The 18,408-nt window shown below is 31.3% G+C and overlaps 1 protein-coding gene across 1 annotated transcript in view; it reads left to right on the forward strand.

Annotated features, from left to right (window-relative positions):
• Positions 1–18,408, forward strand: part of LOC124359818 (laminin subunit alpha) — a 139,550-nt gene that overhangs the window by 99,435 nt on the left and 21,707 nt on the right. The window contains exons 47-53 of the mRNA XM_046812876.1: positions 225–465; positions 4,019–4,192; positions 5,220–5,387; positions 6,013–6,216; positions 9,103–9,218; positions 13,082–13,320; positions 13,411–13,518. Coding sequence (XP_046668832.1) covers positions 225–465; positions 4,019–4,192; positions 5,220–5,387; positions 6,013–6,216; positions 9,103–9,218; positions 13,082–13,320; positions 13,411–13,518 — 1,250 coding nt within the window. The remainder of the gene's footprint in view (positions 1–224; positions 466–4,018; positions 4,193–5,219; positions 5,388–6,012; positions 6,217–9,102; positions 9,219–13,081; positions 13,321–13,410; positions 13,519–18,408) is intronic.

The following is an 18,408-nucleotide window of genomic DNA, read 5'->3' on the forward strand; positions in this document are numbered from 1 at the left end:
GTTAAGTCAAAGCTTTTTTAACTAATTTTTACCATATATGTAAAAAATATTAATTAACTTGTTGATATTTTCATTTTCTCTCTTCTCAGCTATAACCAAATTAACTTATGATTTACAACTGTATTGATTTTCTAAATCAATAACAGTATTGAGATTAGTATTTTATGGCTGCTGTCAGAATATAGTGCAATGTGTGTTTTAAAAGAACTTTTTTTGACATACAGAGATCAGCTGGTGAACATCTCAATGACAACTGGTTATCGCTTCACTGGTGAGGGTTTTGTAACTGTAGACGGCCAGACGTACGGAGTGAAGAAACGATCTGACATCAAAATGTCATTCAAGACGTTTGCTGAAGATGGTCTGATGTTCGTGGCACATGGCAGTAGGAGTCCTGCCAAGCGAGATGTATCCACTGGACACAAGATGTCCCTTGAAATGAAGGGAGGTCGAGTTGTTTATCAGGTCTGTAAATTCAGATTATCGCTGTGAGATTCAGGAAAACTATAAAGTAATCTCTATATGACTAGATGTTTTTGAAGAGTTGGTAGCAATAGATTAATGCATTTTTCATTGTGTAGAAATATTGTGCCTTACTGACTCGAACAAAACAGTTCTGAATTAAAAATTTATCTTAATCAAGAAAGTGTATTACTTATCACTTTGGACATAAATTTCATTATATTATTTATTTATTATTGTTTAACAACAAGATTTGTGATAATAAAAGAATATTATTAAGAGCCACTCACAGTCATTTATTTGTCTCTTTCTTATATTTTTCATTGATGAAAACATTCCTATAAAAATATGCTTTATTGCATATGTGATAGATGAATTTAATTTGTTAAAAGTTGAAGACGTAGTAAACGCATGCCATATACTGTAGATGTATTTATGGTTAATTAAGAACATTTCAACCTTGTAATAAATCCTATTTAATGTTATTTAACTTATAAATAAATCCTTAGGGGAAAATTTAAAACTTAGGACAATTTTATGTATTATTATTTATGTGCAATTTAGAGTAAAAAAAATATTTCCCAATTTTATTTTCATTATGGATAATTTGCTTATTTTTTACTGAAAATAAGATGACATCCGAATTTTAAACATTAAATAGCTTAGGATTCTTAAAACTAGATGTTATATAAAGTCTTGAAAGTAAATCAATATATAAATAAAACAATTCAAGGGTCAGATTAGAAAGGAATTTCAGCTCTGGCATCTAGGTCCTGTCAAGCCCCCTCAAACACTCCTCCTACTAATAATCACTAAATAGTTCAATTTTATCGCCTTACTTTCACATTGTATTTTTATAAGATAAATTAATGTTTATTTCATTTTGAAAATAACCTGCAGGGATTATGGGTGGAATGTTTACACTAGGCTGTTTAATGTCTACAATACACATTTAAGGCCAGTGGTTTTTATGCTAATTTTTTGGGGGGAGGGGGGAATTTATACATACAAAATAACACTTGTAAATATTCAATAATTCATTTTAATAATTGTAGAAAAGCACTATTTCTTATTTTATTATATCTCTGTTCTAACTTTTTTATTATTTATCTATAAATAAGTTTGTAAATTATCATCTCTGTAGTTATTTATAATATATTCCTGAAAGAGTTCTTAATTGTAAAAATCACAAGATTCAGAGAATTGCAATTGAGTAGTTTTTTATTTGTTCCCCATCCCTTTTAATACCATCCTCTTCAAACGGGTAGCTTTCTTACTTTTTTTGCAATTTCTTCAAGGACTTTGTGTTCCTTAGTCTGTCTGAAGTACTAGGTGTAGCTGTTTTTTAAAGCAGGATATACCCCTAGGACTACTGTGCCATCTAACAGTTTTCCTTTCGTAATAGCTTTTCTGTTCTAAGCATCTTCTAAAACAAAATAAAATTATAATATTTCATTCACAAACTCTCACATTCACTCTTTCACTGTTTTTAGAAAATCACAGCAAAAAAAAATGAGATTTATATCTACAACTACTACAAACACCAATACAAACATAAAAGGAACTAAAACTAAATAGAAGGGAAACCCACAATCTTTCAAGTATATAACACATTGACTAGTATGGTGAATGCTCTTTGTATGTCTAAATGTATGCTTACTGCATGCTTGTATAACATATTTTTGAACCTTAAATCTGAAAGAAAAGTACCACTTGCTATACACCAATTTAAACAGGAAATCAATATATCAAAATATGCACAAATATCAGAATCAGTATTTTTGAGGGTGACTCCTCTTTTTTATTTATAGTGTTATATTTTTTATAATAATAATGAATGAATTCATGATTTGGATGCTATCTAAGCTTGTAAGCCCTTTCAACCATACAAATAAAACAATAATATTATAAAATTATAATGAAAACTAAACTAGCAAAACATTTGAACTAAGTTTCTTACAATACTAACATGATAAAAGGTGCTTATTTAATTTAAAAATTAGATTTAAATATCATATCTATAACAATAATCTAGGGAAATTAAATAAATAAATCAGTTGTAATAATTATGTTAATGCATATAAAAAAACAACACAATAAATTTGATTAGTTTATAGTTATGGCAATTTGACTTAAAAATTAAAATAATAGGGGTTTAGTTGTTGATGTATTTTTATAATTTTAGACAAAAATAAAATTGAGTTGAATTTTAAGTTTAAAAGGTACATAATAAGATACCTAAAACACTCCTAACAGATTGCCCAATGGTTATTTTTGATATTTTCATAGATATCTGGAAATTGTCCAGATATTATGCTTTAATTTGACAATTCTTCAAATTCATCAGATAATCCATTCCAAAATCCACAATTTGTTAAATGTACCAGTACTATATTGGGGTATTTGTATGATAGTTAAAGTAGGTTGAGTTATTAAGTTGAGAATGGAAAACATATCATATTAAGCACATTGGACAGGATTTGAAACCATAAATTAACCCTGTTTTAAACAAATAACCAATATAGTTGATAAAAAAGTACAATTAATAATTTACGATTAACTCTATTTTGATGGCATTTTATCTTGGAATATTCTTTTTAGGCTTTTAACCCTTTGACTGGTGGGGTTTTTTTCTCTAAGAGTGCCCTAAAAATTAAAGTTTTAGTTTTTTACGTGTTTGGGGGTTTACTGCAGAAGAAGTATTATAAAAACACTCAATTAAACATTTTTGAAGGTTTTTGTGTATCTATACAGAAATTACTATAACTATACATATACAAAAGCTATTCTATTTACAAAATATGAATATAGAATAAAATTTCAATGTTTTTTTATAAACATGCTTAAGTCAACCAGCAACATGCAAATGAGGTTACAACATATAGCAGATACAACTGAACTGTACACAAACAGAAATAGAATCAGCTGATCACTTGGAACAACTGACTGAACATCATTATATGGTAGTAAATTAGAATTGAAAGTAAATAAACAAATGAATAACTGCAATCTAGTGAGAACGATGGGAACTACTTGAAAGTGTTTGTTTCCATTCCGCTAGATCATACTAGGCAAGAGATTATTCAACACAAAACATTATTGTGAAAACTGTTTAGTGTCATAGTGCTTCCTGCTTGGCTATCAGGATTACTGCAGGTAGCGTGTAGTGCGCTCCCGAATTTACTGCAGGATTACTAGTCAAAGGCTTAACCAATAAATAACAATAAAAGTCCAAACACAATAACTGTGAATTGTTTATGTCCACTTGATAATTTAGGAAATAATTTCCACTTTTTCTTAACATGCTCGACACTTCAGTGATGTAAACTGAAATAATTAAATCTGATATACGTATCTTTGGCCAATTGTAGGTAATAAATAGATACATTTTGAGTTTGTTCTAAGATATTTTGTTTCCAATACAAAACATAGATGGTTTTAGTATTTTACAATTTGAGTTACATGTTTATTACCCTTCTGCTGGTGAAAACTTGGCATAAATTCTACAGTTTTGAAGCCACATCTCATGAATGTATGGTTTTTGTTGGACTTGCAGTACAATCTTGGAGGAGAGACTGTAGTGCTAGTTTCTGACAGTCAGTATAATGACGGTAAATGGCACACTGCATCAGCAACCAGGCTTGGGGCCCAGGGAGTACTAGTGTTGGACTCCAACAAGGAGATAAAGCAGTACAAACCAACTAGTCCTCAGCGTTTCACAGAGCTTGTGGTATGTATTTGATTAATTTTTGATAGTTTTTGGTGGTGAACTTCTGATATATCTGAGGTTATGGAATAACCAATTTAATTTGTTTTGTAACATACTTGAATCAAATGTTTACAAAAACTATAAGTCCACAACCAAAGTAACGAAATATCATGCTTTGTAAATAATATTTAACTTGAAGTTTATATTTTGTATTTGTCTATATGTGTTCATCTCCGAGTGTCTGCTGCATCTATGCACAATGCACGTAGTTGACGTCAATCACTCAGCCACAGTAAATAAAACCCAATTACTAATTTCATGTCTTAAAATTTGTGCAGTTGTATACGTAGTAAATATATCCTCTATAAAAATCAATGTCAATTTGTATCACAATATTTTTATCAGGGATGACTTGGTTTGAAATTAAAAAATCATTTGTATGTAACATTCATATTATTTATGTAATATAAATACATACCCATATTTTCGTGTAAAATATACTTATCCTGGAAGCACATATTATAATGTGTAAATTCTAGGTAAAAGGTGAGAATGTGTCTTTTAGTTCTTAAGATATAGCAATTTTTCTGAGCCTCTGTTAGTCTCATTGATACAGCATCATTTTCTTGAAGTTCTTTTGTGTCATCGGGTGGTCTCCAAAAGGGTAAAGTTTTGCTTATGTTATTGCCATTTTGTGGAGCATGAAATAATAATAATAATTCTCTTAGACGGCTGTCAAACATATAATTTTTAATACTATTAGCATTTAACATATTCTGGGCATGGAGAGGAGGTGCTCCTGTACCACAGCTTGACTGGGAAATATGGAAAATTTGTAGTGGTAACTCCCCCCCATTAGGTCATCCTAGATACGCCTATGTATACTATAGTAGGATGCTTACCAGTTAATGTGTGAAACAAAGAAATGTATAGTTTTTTTTTAATTTCCGAGAAATTACTGAGGAGCGTGGATTGCTGTCCCAGTAGTTAATAATTCTGTCCAAGCTTTCACTGACAATGATTGTAACTGATGAATGTATGTTCCAAGGTACAAAAGAACTTTTACTTTGGTGGTCTACCACGAGATGTGAGTGTGGAGGGTGTGGCCAATGTTGGGTTTGATGGCTGCATTGATCAGGTCCAGATCGGACAGACCAGTGTTGACCTTAGTGACAATCTCAACTCCTTTGGTGTCATTGCTGGCTGTCCAGTTAAGGTAGGTTAGCTCGTACAATCATCATAAAGTCTTAAACTATACTGTTTATACTCAGAAAATACAAAATAGACACAAATCTTTATTATTGTTGAAATAATAAAAAGTCAATGAATTAGGTGAATTACAAAATTATTTGATTTTAATATAATAAATAGTCTTCCTTAATAAACACAAACTTAACCTTTATATGTGAAGGGCTATTAAAAGGTATGTGGTAAAATTTTCAATAACCAAAAATAAAACTGAATTTTATTTTGATATATATTTTTATTAGCTCTTACTACACTAATTACACTTTTGAAATTGCTTTTAGACAAGCCTTTAAATGAAAATACTATAACTTGTATAACATCAGGATTAAAAATCAAGACTTCTTTTCATACCAAAGCATTTAAAAAATGTATTATATGACCACTTCCATTTGAATATGCATGTGAAATTGTTAAAACTGTATATATTACAATACAAATTTATTTATTACTTTTAAAGAAAAACCTCTACATTTTATTTTGAGACTCTGTGTTTTCTTATAATTGTATTTCACTAAGTTGTTTTAAATAAATTATACAGTAGCAACAATGATGGTTTTAGCTAGATGGTGAATTGTATCTTGTGTGTTTGACAGTTTGCTGGAGTGATATCATTCGAAGAAGGTGCGAGAGGTTATGCCCGATGGCCCAATGCTACGGCTCGAGACAATGTCGTTCAGCTGATACTTAAGATCAAGACGGCTAGTGCCAATGGGCTCATCGCCTATGCTGTGGATGGCAGTGCGTCTGCCTCTCTACAGCTGGTTGATGGAAATATTGTCTTCAGAAGTGGAGGACAGGTTAGACTTGAGTTGCTTTATTATACACCACAGATATTATGATAAAATGTGATATTTTTAAATAAAGATAATAAATAAAAATAGATATGGCTACACTTAAAAATAACAATAACAAAACCCAAAATTTGATTACAAAGAATTTCACATACATATAACCTGTTCAATAAATGAAGAGCATTTTTTTTCAAAAGAAATGAATTTATTAACAAATCATAATAATTATTAATCTACCTATTGGCATATAAGGCTGGTTTAAACAATATCAATTGAAGAGACAATTGTTATAAACCAACTTTCTGGTGTAGTATTATTGGCTACATGTAAATACTTCTGGGTCCTAAAATCCATTTGTCTCCGGGAGTAGACTGAGGACAATGAACTGGGCCCAGTTATACACCCCACGACCATTTTGGAAGCAAAATTGCCATGCTATTTGGCGGTGTGTGAATGTGGTAAGCCAGTACCAGTAGATCATTGTCTTGTTTGCGTCAATAAAAACCATTGCATGTATGAACCCGTGGACGTGTGGTTATCTGTGAGTGTTTAAAAGTTATTTCTATTTGTTACTTGAAAACTATAGCTCTTAAATGGAGTGATGACTTGAATTTAAAATTTTTTGAATCGTATAAAGAAAAAAGGTGTCTGTAAATATCAGCAAGACAGAAATGCTTGCGAAACGGTACTTGTTGCAATTTCCAAAGACTTAAACTTTTAAGGGTTTGGTATAGCTGAGATTATAGCTATAATAAAAGCTTTTCGCGGTAAATTTATCATTGAATTCGCCAAACGGAATTAAAGTGCCAAGTCTGGATGTGGTTCCGCGAATGTATATGTGCCGACTCTAAAGTGTTTTAGCGTTATGAAGGAAGTGATGGTGAAAGTAACGTTGACAAGGGACGCCAAAAGCACTTTTCTAAATAGAAACACTATTTTAATTGTTAGAAATATTTTTTTGTACATTGAAAATAATATTGCAATGCGTTATTAATAAAATAAAATTATGGATAATTTTCATGCTTACATAAATGCATAAAAATTATACTTCAAAGATGCCATCATTGCAGCTTTACCTTCAATGATTATGGGAACATTGGTATATATCTTAAAAACCCAGATTAAATTAAATTCAAAATTCACTTCTTTTCCTCTTTACTAAATATCAAATCAAATCCAAAAATCTTAAGTTTTCAAAACTACAAAAAATATGCAATAAGAGACTGCCACTTTTCCTCATCAACTACCATGCCAATAGTTTCTGTATGTGAACAGGTATTTTTCAGCTGGCCTAGCCACTGACATTCCCACAACGGTCCAAGAAAATTGGTCTCAACAGTTGTCTCTTAAATTGGCATTGTGTAAACTTGCCTATAACAGGAGTAAACCACCAGGATAAAGGATGCCATTACCATGCCATGATGAAACTGATTATGTAGTTGTACTGTTGTCTGCTAGATAGCAGCATTGAGTAGACTGTAAATTATTCTAAATTTCATTCCTTATATGTTTAATATATTTTCTGGTTGATATAATTGCGTTAAATATAAAACTTTTGCTTATTGTAGCCAGACGATGATTGTTTTTGTTATGGCAATCGCGGGCAGGATGCTCACACCTGTACTTCTTGTAATCTAAAATGGCATGTTAACGTAGTGAAAGTTAAATATTGTTTATCTAGCCATCTTTATCAAACAATAAAAATAATACTGTTTCTCAAAAACATTTTTTCAAGGTATGATACTATAATTATATATTTTACATAGGTCTATGTAATATGTACTTATAGATATACTATATGTATGTATTTATATGTATATAATATGTTTTTCCTTTCTATAGTGAATTTAAAACATTTGAAGTGTAATTCAGCAAAATTATAACTATATATCTAATCTAACTTAGAAACCAGTTGCTATACAGTACATAAAAAAGTCCCGTACAGGCTTGATAATTCCCGAACAATTACAGGTAAAGCAATAAGACTTGGTACATCATTACTGAATGTTTAAATCTACTTTTTGAAGTAACTACCCTATTTTTGTTATGTCAGAGGGATGGCTCGCAAGGAGTCAGAAGGAAATCTTAAATAAGAGCACAGGTCAAGTAGTACATCAAATTAAATGTCCCTATTAGTAGAGTACAATGCTGCAAATCCGACTTGAAAGGTTCACTCTTTAAAAGATTATGCTGGTTTAAAGCCCATGTGGGACTTTTTTACGCCCTGTATGGTGTACCACATGCAGTTTGTAATACCAGCCAAATCATAAAATAATAAGAACTCCTGGGTGTTAAAAAACCATTAAAAAGTAACATGCCAATGGGTTAATAAACTACTTTATGTTATTTTTTTCTAATTTTCCTCTGATTACTGCTGATAGAGACAGTTTTAACAAAATACCAATTTAACTAGCTTATGATCTATCATATCCATCCAACCTTCAAGTACAATAACTACAACCAAATTTTTAACATTGATTTAGAACCATTGCACAGTACAGATAGTTATTGTGTTCACAAAACAAGTTATAGGCCTATAATATAAACCACTATTACTAGCTTTTAAGGAAAAGTAGAAATTAGAAGATTAGCAGAGATATGATGACATACCTATTACAATAATAAAACAGAAACTGTAACTTCATTACTAGCAGTTTTTTTTTTTTTCGTTTTGATTACAAACAGTCTGCTGAAGAGTTATTGTATATCTGTATTACTTATATTGCTGATTAGTTAAGGAATTGTTAATACTGTTTTCTTGTTCTCCTTCTGTATCATTAATTCCCAAAATATGGGGGTAGAACGAGGTAGAACATCAACATTATCTGTTGAGATTGTTTTTCTTTTTACATCAGCAAGAGGAGTGAACTTAATAAAGATTACTATTTGCAGGAGGTGTCCACGAGCCCCACCACGAAGTATAACGACAGTCAGTGGCATGTCATTGTGGCCACGTCTCAGACAAACGAGCCTCTTCTGCTGGACATTGACGACTTTGACAACTTCAGGTTTCTTTCAGTATTCATTATTCTTCTCTTATTGCTTGCTTATTATAAATAGATTATTTTATTACTGGACACTATAGCATCAAACTGTATTGATATGACGTGTGTGTTCTTTTACAATTTGAGTGTATTTAAAGGTTCTTAAGAAGTTTTCACAATTTTGTTGCATGGTAGATTTCAATTTATTTTCATTGTTGAATGCAAGTAGACGAATATTTTTATGGATCAATTAAACTTTTATAATTTAATGAATAAAATTATATGTTTTTCTTAAAAAAATATATATATAAAGTAAATAAGACATAGTATAACTGCTTTAACTGAAACCTCCTGAAAAACACTTTGTTATTACTTTTAAATATACAATACACATATTTAGTTATTTATAATAATGTTTTGTTGTTTTTTTGTGTTGTGATACCATTTTTACCCTAACCTCAAAAATTTTCAACAAAAATTCATAAAACAGTTTTTTTAAACTACCATTTTTTCTACAAAAATGTGTTTATTACACTGAAATTTGGAACAAATATTTTTTTTACTGTTCTAAATATACAGAATTTTTTAAATCAGTAAATATCTAGTCATTATTATGAAAACTAATCAACATAACAACATTTAATTATATTATTAATATTTGTTTAACTTAATATTGTTATTATTAATAACATTTGTTATTAACCCTCCGAGTGGCGGTACTTTTTTCTCCAAGTGGCGGGACATTTTTACTGATTTTGTATGTTCGCAAAAGAAAATTTATATAAAATGCTGTATATCATATAAGTATGACATATCATACATCGATTTAAACTTCATAACACACAGAGTAGAATGGTAAAAATATGAAACACTTACCTTGGATTGGTGTAAAAAAACCAATGGGTTGAATTCCAAAAATAAAAATTCAAATTTTTTTGTTTTATATTAGGCTGAGTAAATGTTTCTAAACTTAACTTTTTAACACAAATCCAAAATAGCCATTTTGTTTAAAATTTAATTCTGAACAAAAATATGTATCCGTTATATGTATTATTCCTAAAAACAACGCACTATTTGCTGATCGAAACTTTTATGTACACGTTTTTTACTGCATTTTAGTCAGTATCAGAGCCAACCTCATTCCTCATCATTCTTCCTGGTTTGAGAGGCCTCCAATAATGTTCCAGGTAAAGGAAACACTCCCTATGAACCCCAAAATTACAAGTTGGGCACCAGAAGTGACTTTTACCCCCTTTTTTGGTGTGTACACACACTGCACAAAGTCTGGTAAATAAGCAATCCCGTGAAGAAGACCTACACTTGGTCCAGGAGGTAGTACAGTAGGTGGATGAACCGTTTGTAAGAGTTCCATTAGTACCAGTATATCTAAATACTATATAAAATTAAAGTTTAGAATCTGGACTTTCTAACCATACCTAATATATAGCGTTTAAGTCGCGGCATAACATCGAAATACCGGAACAAGAGAGGCTTGCGTTAATAGACGCTAGAGCGTCTTTGCCACTCGCGAACGAGATTTAGTAGACGCTGCAGCGTCTTTCACCACTCGGAGGGTTAATGAACATGTCATCCTTCTTAGTAAACTTAATTGAACTAAAGTATAAAAAAGTAAACTTTTACCAGTCATGTAAAACCGTTCATTACTAATTAAAAACAAAGAAGAATTATTAATCTTAGAAGCAATATGTATTCTGCTGATTATCAGCTTCATAAGTATTATATGTTTGCCTTATTACATATTAGATTACTTTATTTGAATTAATTACTAGTTCTTTGAGTCAATTACTGAAATTCTTTGTTAACATTTCTCTTTTGCTGAAATTAGCACATTAGATTATGTACTGGTGATAAATAAATGTTTTTCATCAAATTTTTCCTTAATTAGACATGTTTATTTGTTGTTTTAAAAACAATACTTGTATAATGAATTGATAATTTACTACAAATACTTACTCTTTGTTTATGTATAAAATGAAATTTTAAATCTGCAACAATCTAAAACATATTATAAAAAAGCCAAAACGCAATCAACACATGAACTAACAAACAACAGAAACAAACTATGCGTTTAAAAAGTATAAAAAAGAAGATTAATCATATAATTTAAAATTACTTAAATTTTAAACTTTTAAGTAGAAAATAAACTTTTTTGTCACTGATAGACATACCTGATACAAAATTCAAACATCACATTGATTTAGTTTTTGCATAGCTGAACTAAATCCTCTGATGGAGGAGTATAATTCTAAGATTTTATCACAGGACTCTCCATTATAAGAGGAGTGGCCTATAAATAATGCCTCCTGTGCCCTAAAGTCCATTACGATGGACATAATCAAAAGAAAACTAAAGTGAAAAATGAAGCTTAGAGTATACTGAAGAAGATCCTACACTTAATTATTTCAATATAGTCACTGTTGAGTTCTACACATTTACACCCACGATTAATCAGTTTCTGCATTCTGTTGAGGAACATCTCAGTATCTTTAACTTTGAGCAAGTTTGTCACTGCAAATTTGACTTCAAATTCATATCAAACTCCTATCAGGCCTGTTTTAGTTGGAAAGAGTCTAAAGTCACATGGTGCTAAATCTGGGTAGTATGGTGGGTGGGGAATAGGCTCCATTGCAAATCGCTGAACCTTTCCACTTGTTTGTCTGTTCAATGGGGTTGCTCATTCTTTTGATGCAGTAAGAATTCTATGTATTCAGATCAAACTGGTCTAGTCATCTAACATCCCAAGGTAGGCATTACAATTGATGGTTTGATCATATGGTAAGTATTCGGTCATAATTACACCTAGTGAATCCAAAAAACGTAACCTTTCCAGCGCTCACACAACATCCGGGTGATCCGGCATATACTTCTTTGATTCAAATTTTTCTCCAAATCATAGTAATGAATCCATGTTTCATCTCTAGTTGTGATGTTATAGTGGAAATAATTTTCTTCAGCTTATATTATGAATATTTGTCCAGCAACATTCAAGACCCACAGCTTTTGTTATTTTTAAACAAAATTGACACAGTCTATCTGGTTTTATCAGTCAAAGACGAAGACATCAAGTATCAAGTAAGTAAGTAAGTTTTATTTCTGTTTTAAGCATTCTCTGCACCAACAAGTGCAAACTTTACGGTACCCTAAATTGTGAATCATATAACCAATTTGTCCTCTGGAAATATCAAGAAAAGAAGGGATGTTATATTGTTTCATTCATCTGTTATCTGTATCTGTTTGCTGAATAAGTCCAGATCACATCTGATATCACACTCACTGGACGACCAGAATGAATTGCATCCTCTAAATTTAATTTTCTACTTTTAACTCATAACCCCACTTTCTAACACCTCTTATATCCATAATTTTGTCAATTTGGTAATAAACAAACAAATCAAACAGGAGACAAACATAAAACCAACAGAATAAACAGAAAGTTCAGGTGAACCACCATTTTAGGATGAAATAATTTAATTGATCCCTGCATCTAAATACTTAGCAAGGAGATCTGCAGTTAAATTACACCAAACTATGGTAAATAAAGAGTTCAAGATCAGGTGAAGATTATGTAATCACTGTGTGAGAGAATTGGGTATAATCACCATCACATGTGTAAACTCCAATGGATTAACAGCAAAATTTCCCAGCTTCTATAGTATTTGAGACAATTATTTTTTGAACCAGACAATGTTTATTATACCATTTATCCTAATATTTATTTTGTTTGGATTATGAATAATGATGTTTTTTATTTAGATTATGATGGTATGTTGTATTACATTGCAGATGTATCAAATAAGTTAATTTAAATCTTCAAAATTATTGGATTGTTTGATTTTAAATTAATGAAGGTGTATTGTGTTGCGTAGATCTGCAGGACCTGCTGTAGCTATGAGGCTACTGTACAGCAACCTGTATTTTGGCGGTGTACCATCACGTGTGGATGCGGCACTAGCACTCCAACCACAGTTCTCGGGCTGTATTGGTGACGCAACTCTGAATGGAGTTGTCATCAACTTTGCCAACCTCACCGACACATCACAGGCTATTGTCGGGAAGTGCCTGCTGGACGAAGAGCTTAAGCCACCCTTCTCTGTTTCTCCTGACCGTAAGTTGAACTTTTGTGTCTGTGTACAATATCCAATGTAAATATTATCAAGTGTGAAATAAGCTCAATCACATGACCTGATTCATGCAGGAGGTGTGCTGCCAATCACAGGAGAGCCAGATTTGCCTGAACCTGTCAAACCTTCAGAGGAAGAAGGGGAAGATGTTATGGACCCTGAGGAGGTATCTGATTCACCAAGTAAGTTTCCTTTAATAACATTTATTTGTGCGTAAATTACTCTGATTGGATGGATCAAAGGAACATGTAAATATAAAAAAACCAGATTCAACAGGATTACGTGTTATGGAGAATGTTATGCAATAATGTCCATCACTTAACACGGTAGCATGAACTGTAAATGATTTTTGCAACAGGGCGCACATATGTATTTATGTAGATAAAGGTCACTTTGAAAACCTCCTTTAAGTCATAATTAAGTCACTATAAATATTGACTTCTAACAGTAATTTCAGTATGTCTATTATATAAAATAAAGTTTTTGTGAAATTGTAACAGCTTGGTAACATACTATTGAAAACATTTTTTACTATGAGTTAAATTGTTTAGTTTGTAAATGTTTTACATGCTTCTTTAACAACTGATGATAAAAGATACTCTGAAACTTTCTTTTGTATTCCTAATGCTTTTGTATAATAATAACAAAGTCTTAGAATTGTATGTTAAACCCAAAACTGAAAGAAAATTTAGGGGTTACTATAAGAAATTTCAAAGTTTACCACCAAATTGGATAATGGCGATAAAATTTAAAATTTTAGCCAAGGAACTGTAATAAGCATAACAAATAAGGTAAAGTTTCCAATTTAAAGTTTGCTTTAAAATCAATACTTTCTGAGATCCCAGTGGTGGCCACAATGAGTTGATCATCCTGTAAAGATAGTCCTGTATAGAAAGTTAGATTTAGTAGAATTGCTATACGATAATACTCATCAATCTACTCTTATTTTCCAGTAGCCAAACTAACTGATACCATTTTTGTGTCTTATTTTAAGATAAATTGTGAGTTCATTTCTGTATTTGTGAGTATAAATGTAACACTATTACTGAAAAACCAAACGTTGCTTTTAGTGACATTGACATAATTATTATTTTTGTAGGCACAACAAACCAACCTGATGGTTTAAGATTATCAATTTAGAGATTCATGGCTTGACACTGTCAAAACTAGTATGACTAATTATAATTTTCTTACTTAGGGAAATTCCTGTATTGATTTAACAAAAAAAAATAGATTGAGTTCTAATACAAATTGGCTCTCTCATTCTGAAATATGAGGAAGAGTCTGGATATTATCAAACTACTATCACAATCACACATTTGTAATAAAATTAAATGCAAAAATTAATCAAAGCACTCAAGTTTTTTCGTTCATTTAGAAAGATTGTAGAGAAGTTTATAAAACATTATTGTTGTTTTTTTGTATTCAAACATGAAATATATTTTTAATACCGTAAAATTTCTATGGTAAGTAAAAAATAGTTTAGAGTCTTATTAAGTCAGATAACATTTTTGTGAATTTTTACTTGTATTTAAACAATCCTTAATTTAACATCTTAGACCTTGTGTCATTTTGTACATTAAAAGTAATTTTAATATGTTTTGGTGGATTTAATTATTTTTAGTAATTATACTAGTAAATTTGATTTATCTAATTAAATATCTTTGAATTACCTCTATTCAAGTTCTATGTCATGGCACTACACATGGCCTTAAAAACACCTTTCAATCAAACCCACAACCAGTCAAACGCGGAGTGCCACAAGGATCAGTTCTAGGCCCAGTCATCTTTGTTTTATTTGTCAATGACTTCCCAGCATACATCCAAGACCACAACACCACCTGTGTTATGTATGCTGACGACACAACACTCCTAATCAGTGATGCTACAGCAGAAGGAGTGTATACAACTGCCTGCAACTCCCTGCGCAAAGCACTGACATACTGCAGAAAAAATGACTTGGCTGTAAATCCATCAAAAACAATACAGATTAATTTTAGTAAAAGAAAAGACTACATTCCAAAAATACCTGACGTAGAAATTGAAAACCACGTTAAATTTCTAGGAGTCATCCTGGATGGAAGTCTAAACTGGACAGAGCATGTAGATGGCATGTGTAAAAAAATCAGCACAGGTATATATGCTGTGCGGCGCATAAAATGGACTGGAAATTTAGAAACAGCTAAAACAGCTTACTATTCACTAGTAGAAACGCACATGAGGTATGGGCTTGCTGTATGGGGTGGGTCCTCTGCTGGGAACCTCAACAGGGTGCTCATCCTACAGAAAAAAGCCATCAGAATCCTTGCTGACCTTGAACCTCAACAAAGCTGCAGGCAAGCCTTCCAAGCCCTTGGCATAAAGACTATCACTGCTCTGTACATTCAAGAAGTTATTCTACATGCTCAAAGTCTGAGTCTTCAAACAGGGAAAGACTTCCACTCGTACAATACTCGTCATGCAACTAACTATGTTCTGCCCCCACATCGCACAGCAATCTTTGAGGAAAAGCCATCCTACATCGGCCGGAAATTGTGGAATGCTCTACCAGATACAATGAAAGGATTGAAGAGGAATGCCCTACAAGGAAGACTGCATAACCTCCTAGTAAATCAACCTTTTTATACACTGGATGAGTTCCTGAACGCCTGCAATGGAGAATGGAGACTACAAAAACCTTGACTTTGTTTCATCATAAGCTAACTTTTTGTAATATGTGACTCTATTACTATTCTTTAAGAATATGTCAATAAAGAAACGTGTCTATTGTCTATTGTCTATGTCATTTTGTGTATTATTTACTTATACAATATATAAAAAATAAGTAAAGTACAATGTATAAGTAAATATTTTACTGCTCATTTTATCAACTGAGAGATAAACAATTAACTGTCAGAACTTGTAAAATCAAACTATTGAATGCATAAATTATAATGGTGAAGGTGAAATATTTATAATGAACCAACAAAAATAGAACACCAATTGTGTAGACAAAGAAACTGGTGGCCTGTTGCCAGGCATACCACAGTGTATTAAGAAGTGGTTTAGCTTCTAATTACAATTTCAAATAGCTTTATTCAAACAAAATGTACATCAGTGAACAATGATTACTGTCATTTTGTAATTTCTAATTACAATGTGTTCTTAAAACTAGGTCTTATATACTACACCATCATTTTACAAAATGTATGAATAGTGTCATTTTGTAATTTCTAATTACAATGTGTTCTTAAAACTAGGTCTTATATACTACACCATCATTTTACGTGTTGTAAAACTCGTCTATTGAATACAATACTTCGTTAACTAAATAATCTCTTAATATATTCTTAAATTCGTTAATGTTGCTTTCTCTTGTTATCATATCTGGCAATGATCTAAAAAAATCTTGGTTCTGTACAGACAGCCTTCTTTATGCAGAACTCTAGATTATGATGTCACTTTTATTTCTAGTGTTGTACGGGTGTATTTCAAAATATTCTTCTTTTGAAATACGGTTCGTCAGCTTCTATCTTTCTTTACGTATAAAATATGTTGTATCATTGCTTCATGAAATTCTATATTTTTTATACTAGGACATTTAACATTATTATTATCATTTTTTATTTTAATAATTCTGTATTAAAAACAATTTTATTGTTACTTATTTTAATAAATATACTGTGTTGCCTTTTTTGTTAGAGTAATTGCAATAAGAAATCCTCATCAGCATAATTTTTTTCAGTTGTTAAAAACGAAACTAAACTCACAGTTTTTAGTTATAAAATACAACAACACCAAACAACATTACTAAATACAAATAGTTTATTAAACGATGAGTAACTATTTTCTTTTTTAATGTACTCAAAACTATAAATTTATTAAAACAATAAACTAGGTCAGTTTCTTAAAAATGCCCTTCAATGTTGTAATAATTTTGAATATATAAAAATATAAGCATTTAAATTATCAGTTTTTCTCACACTTCTATGTTTTAAAACACAATTCCATTGATTTGTTACTATATACTATAAATATTTTATTGTAATGTTAAAAATTAACAGCAAACATTAAATTACACTCACCATACAAATTGTTAACAATAAAATACAAAGTTTTCCTATTATTTCACACACATATATACACTTATAATAGCTATACATTTACAATAATGTATTTTAAATATGATTATTAAATAATTTTGAAATGATTAATTTTCCATAATGTTAATTTTATATTTTAAATAAACTTAATACAATAATGAATCCAATCAACAACAATAATCAATAATTTTTTTGTCTTCACTCTAGACAATATTCTTTGTTTACAAGTTAACACGGTCAAGGAAAAGATACCAAGAAATAATTGGTGACATTAACACATATACAGCTAATTACATAGAATCGGTGTTTGTAGTATAAACTGTGTCAGTTATATTTGGATAGTGGCAGTTGGCCCAGTACCAGTGAAACGTTATGACCAACAACAAGAAAGATTATTCTAACCTGGACTACTGTGATAAGAAGTGTCAAGTGGAAGAGGAGGAATTGTTGAAGAACTTTATTGACTTTACCCTCCCCGGGTTCAACTACCTCGGCCCAGGCAGTCGGACGAATAATGGGCCACCGACTAACATCGTTGATGCCATTGCCCAGCGTCACGATGAGGCTTACAGTCAGGCAATCAAGGCCTTCCAGCGCTCCCGAGATATGAAGCAGAGCATGCAGAAGATTGAGCAGGCGGATCAGCGTTTCCTCGAGGAGATGAGGCAAGTTCAAGCCACTACGAATGCTGAAATCCTGGGCAAAGCTGTTGGTCTTGTGGGAATCTCTCTAAAGGCAGCTGTGGAGAAATTGCTGGGTTACACGCTTTATCCAAGCTTTGAGAAGGTGAAAGATGACTCTGAAAAGTGTCTCGAGGAAAATTTCACCGAGGAAGATATGAATCGAAACAAAACGTAAGAGTGTTTAATGTGGAATGGATGTGTTGTGTTCTTTGTGTAGTGATAGACATACTTATTTTCCAATGACCTACACAGTATTTTTTAGCACAATAATTTTAAACAATATAATTTTTTACATTTCAAGTACATT

This window comes from Homalodisca vitripennis, chromosome 1 (genome assembly GCF_021130785.1).
Source record: "Homalodisca vitripennis isolate AUS2020 chromosome 1, UT_GWSS_2.1, whole genome shotgun sequence".
In the NCBI taxonomy this organism is placed as follows: Eukaryota; Metazoa; Arthropoda; class Insecta; order Hemiptera; family Cicadellidae; genus Homalodisca; species Homalodisca vitripennis.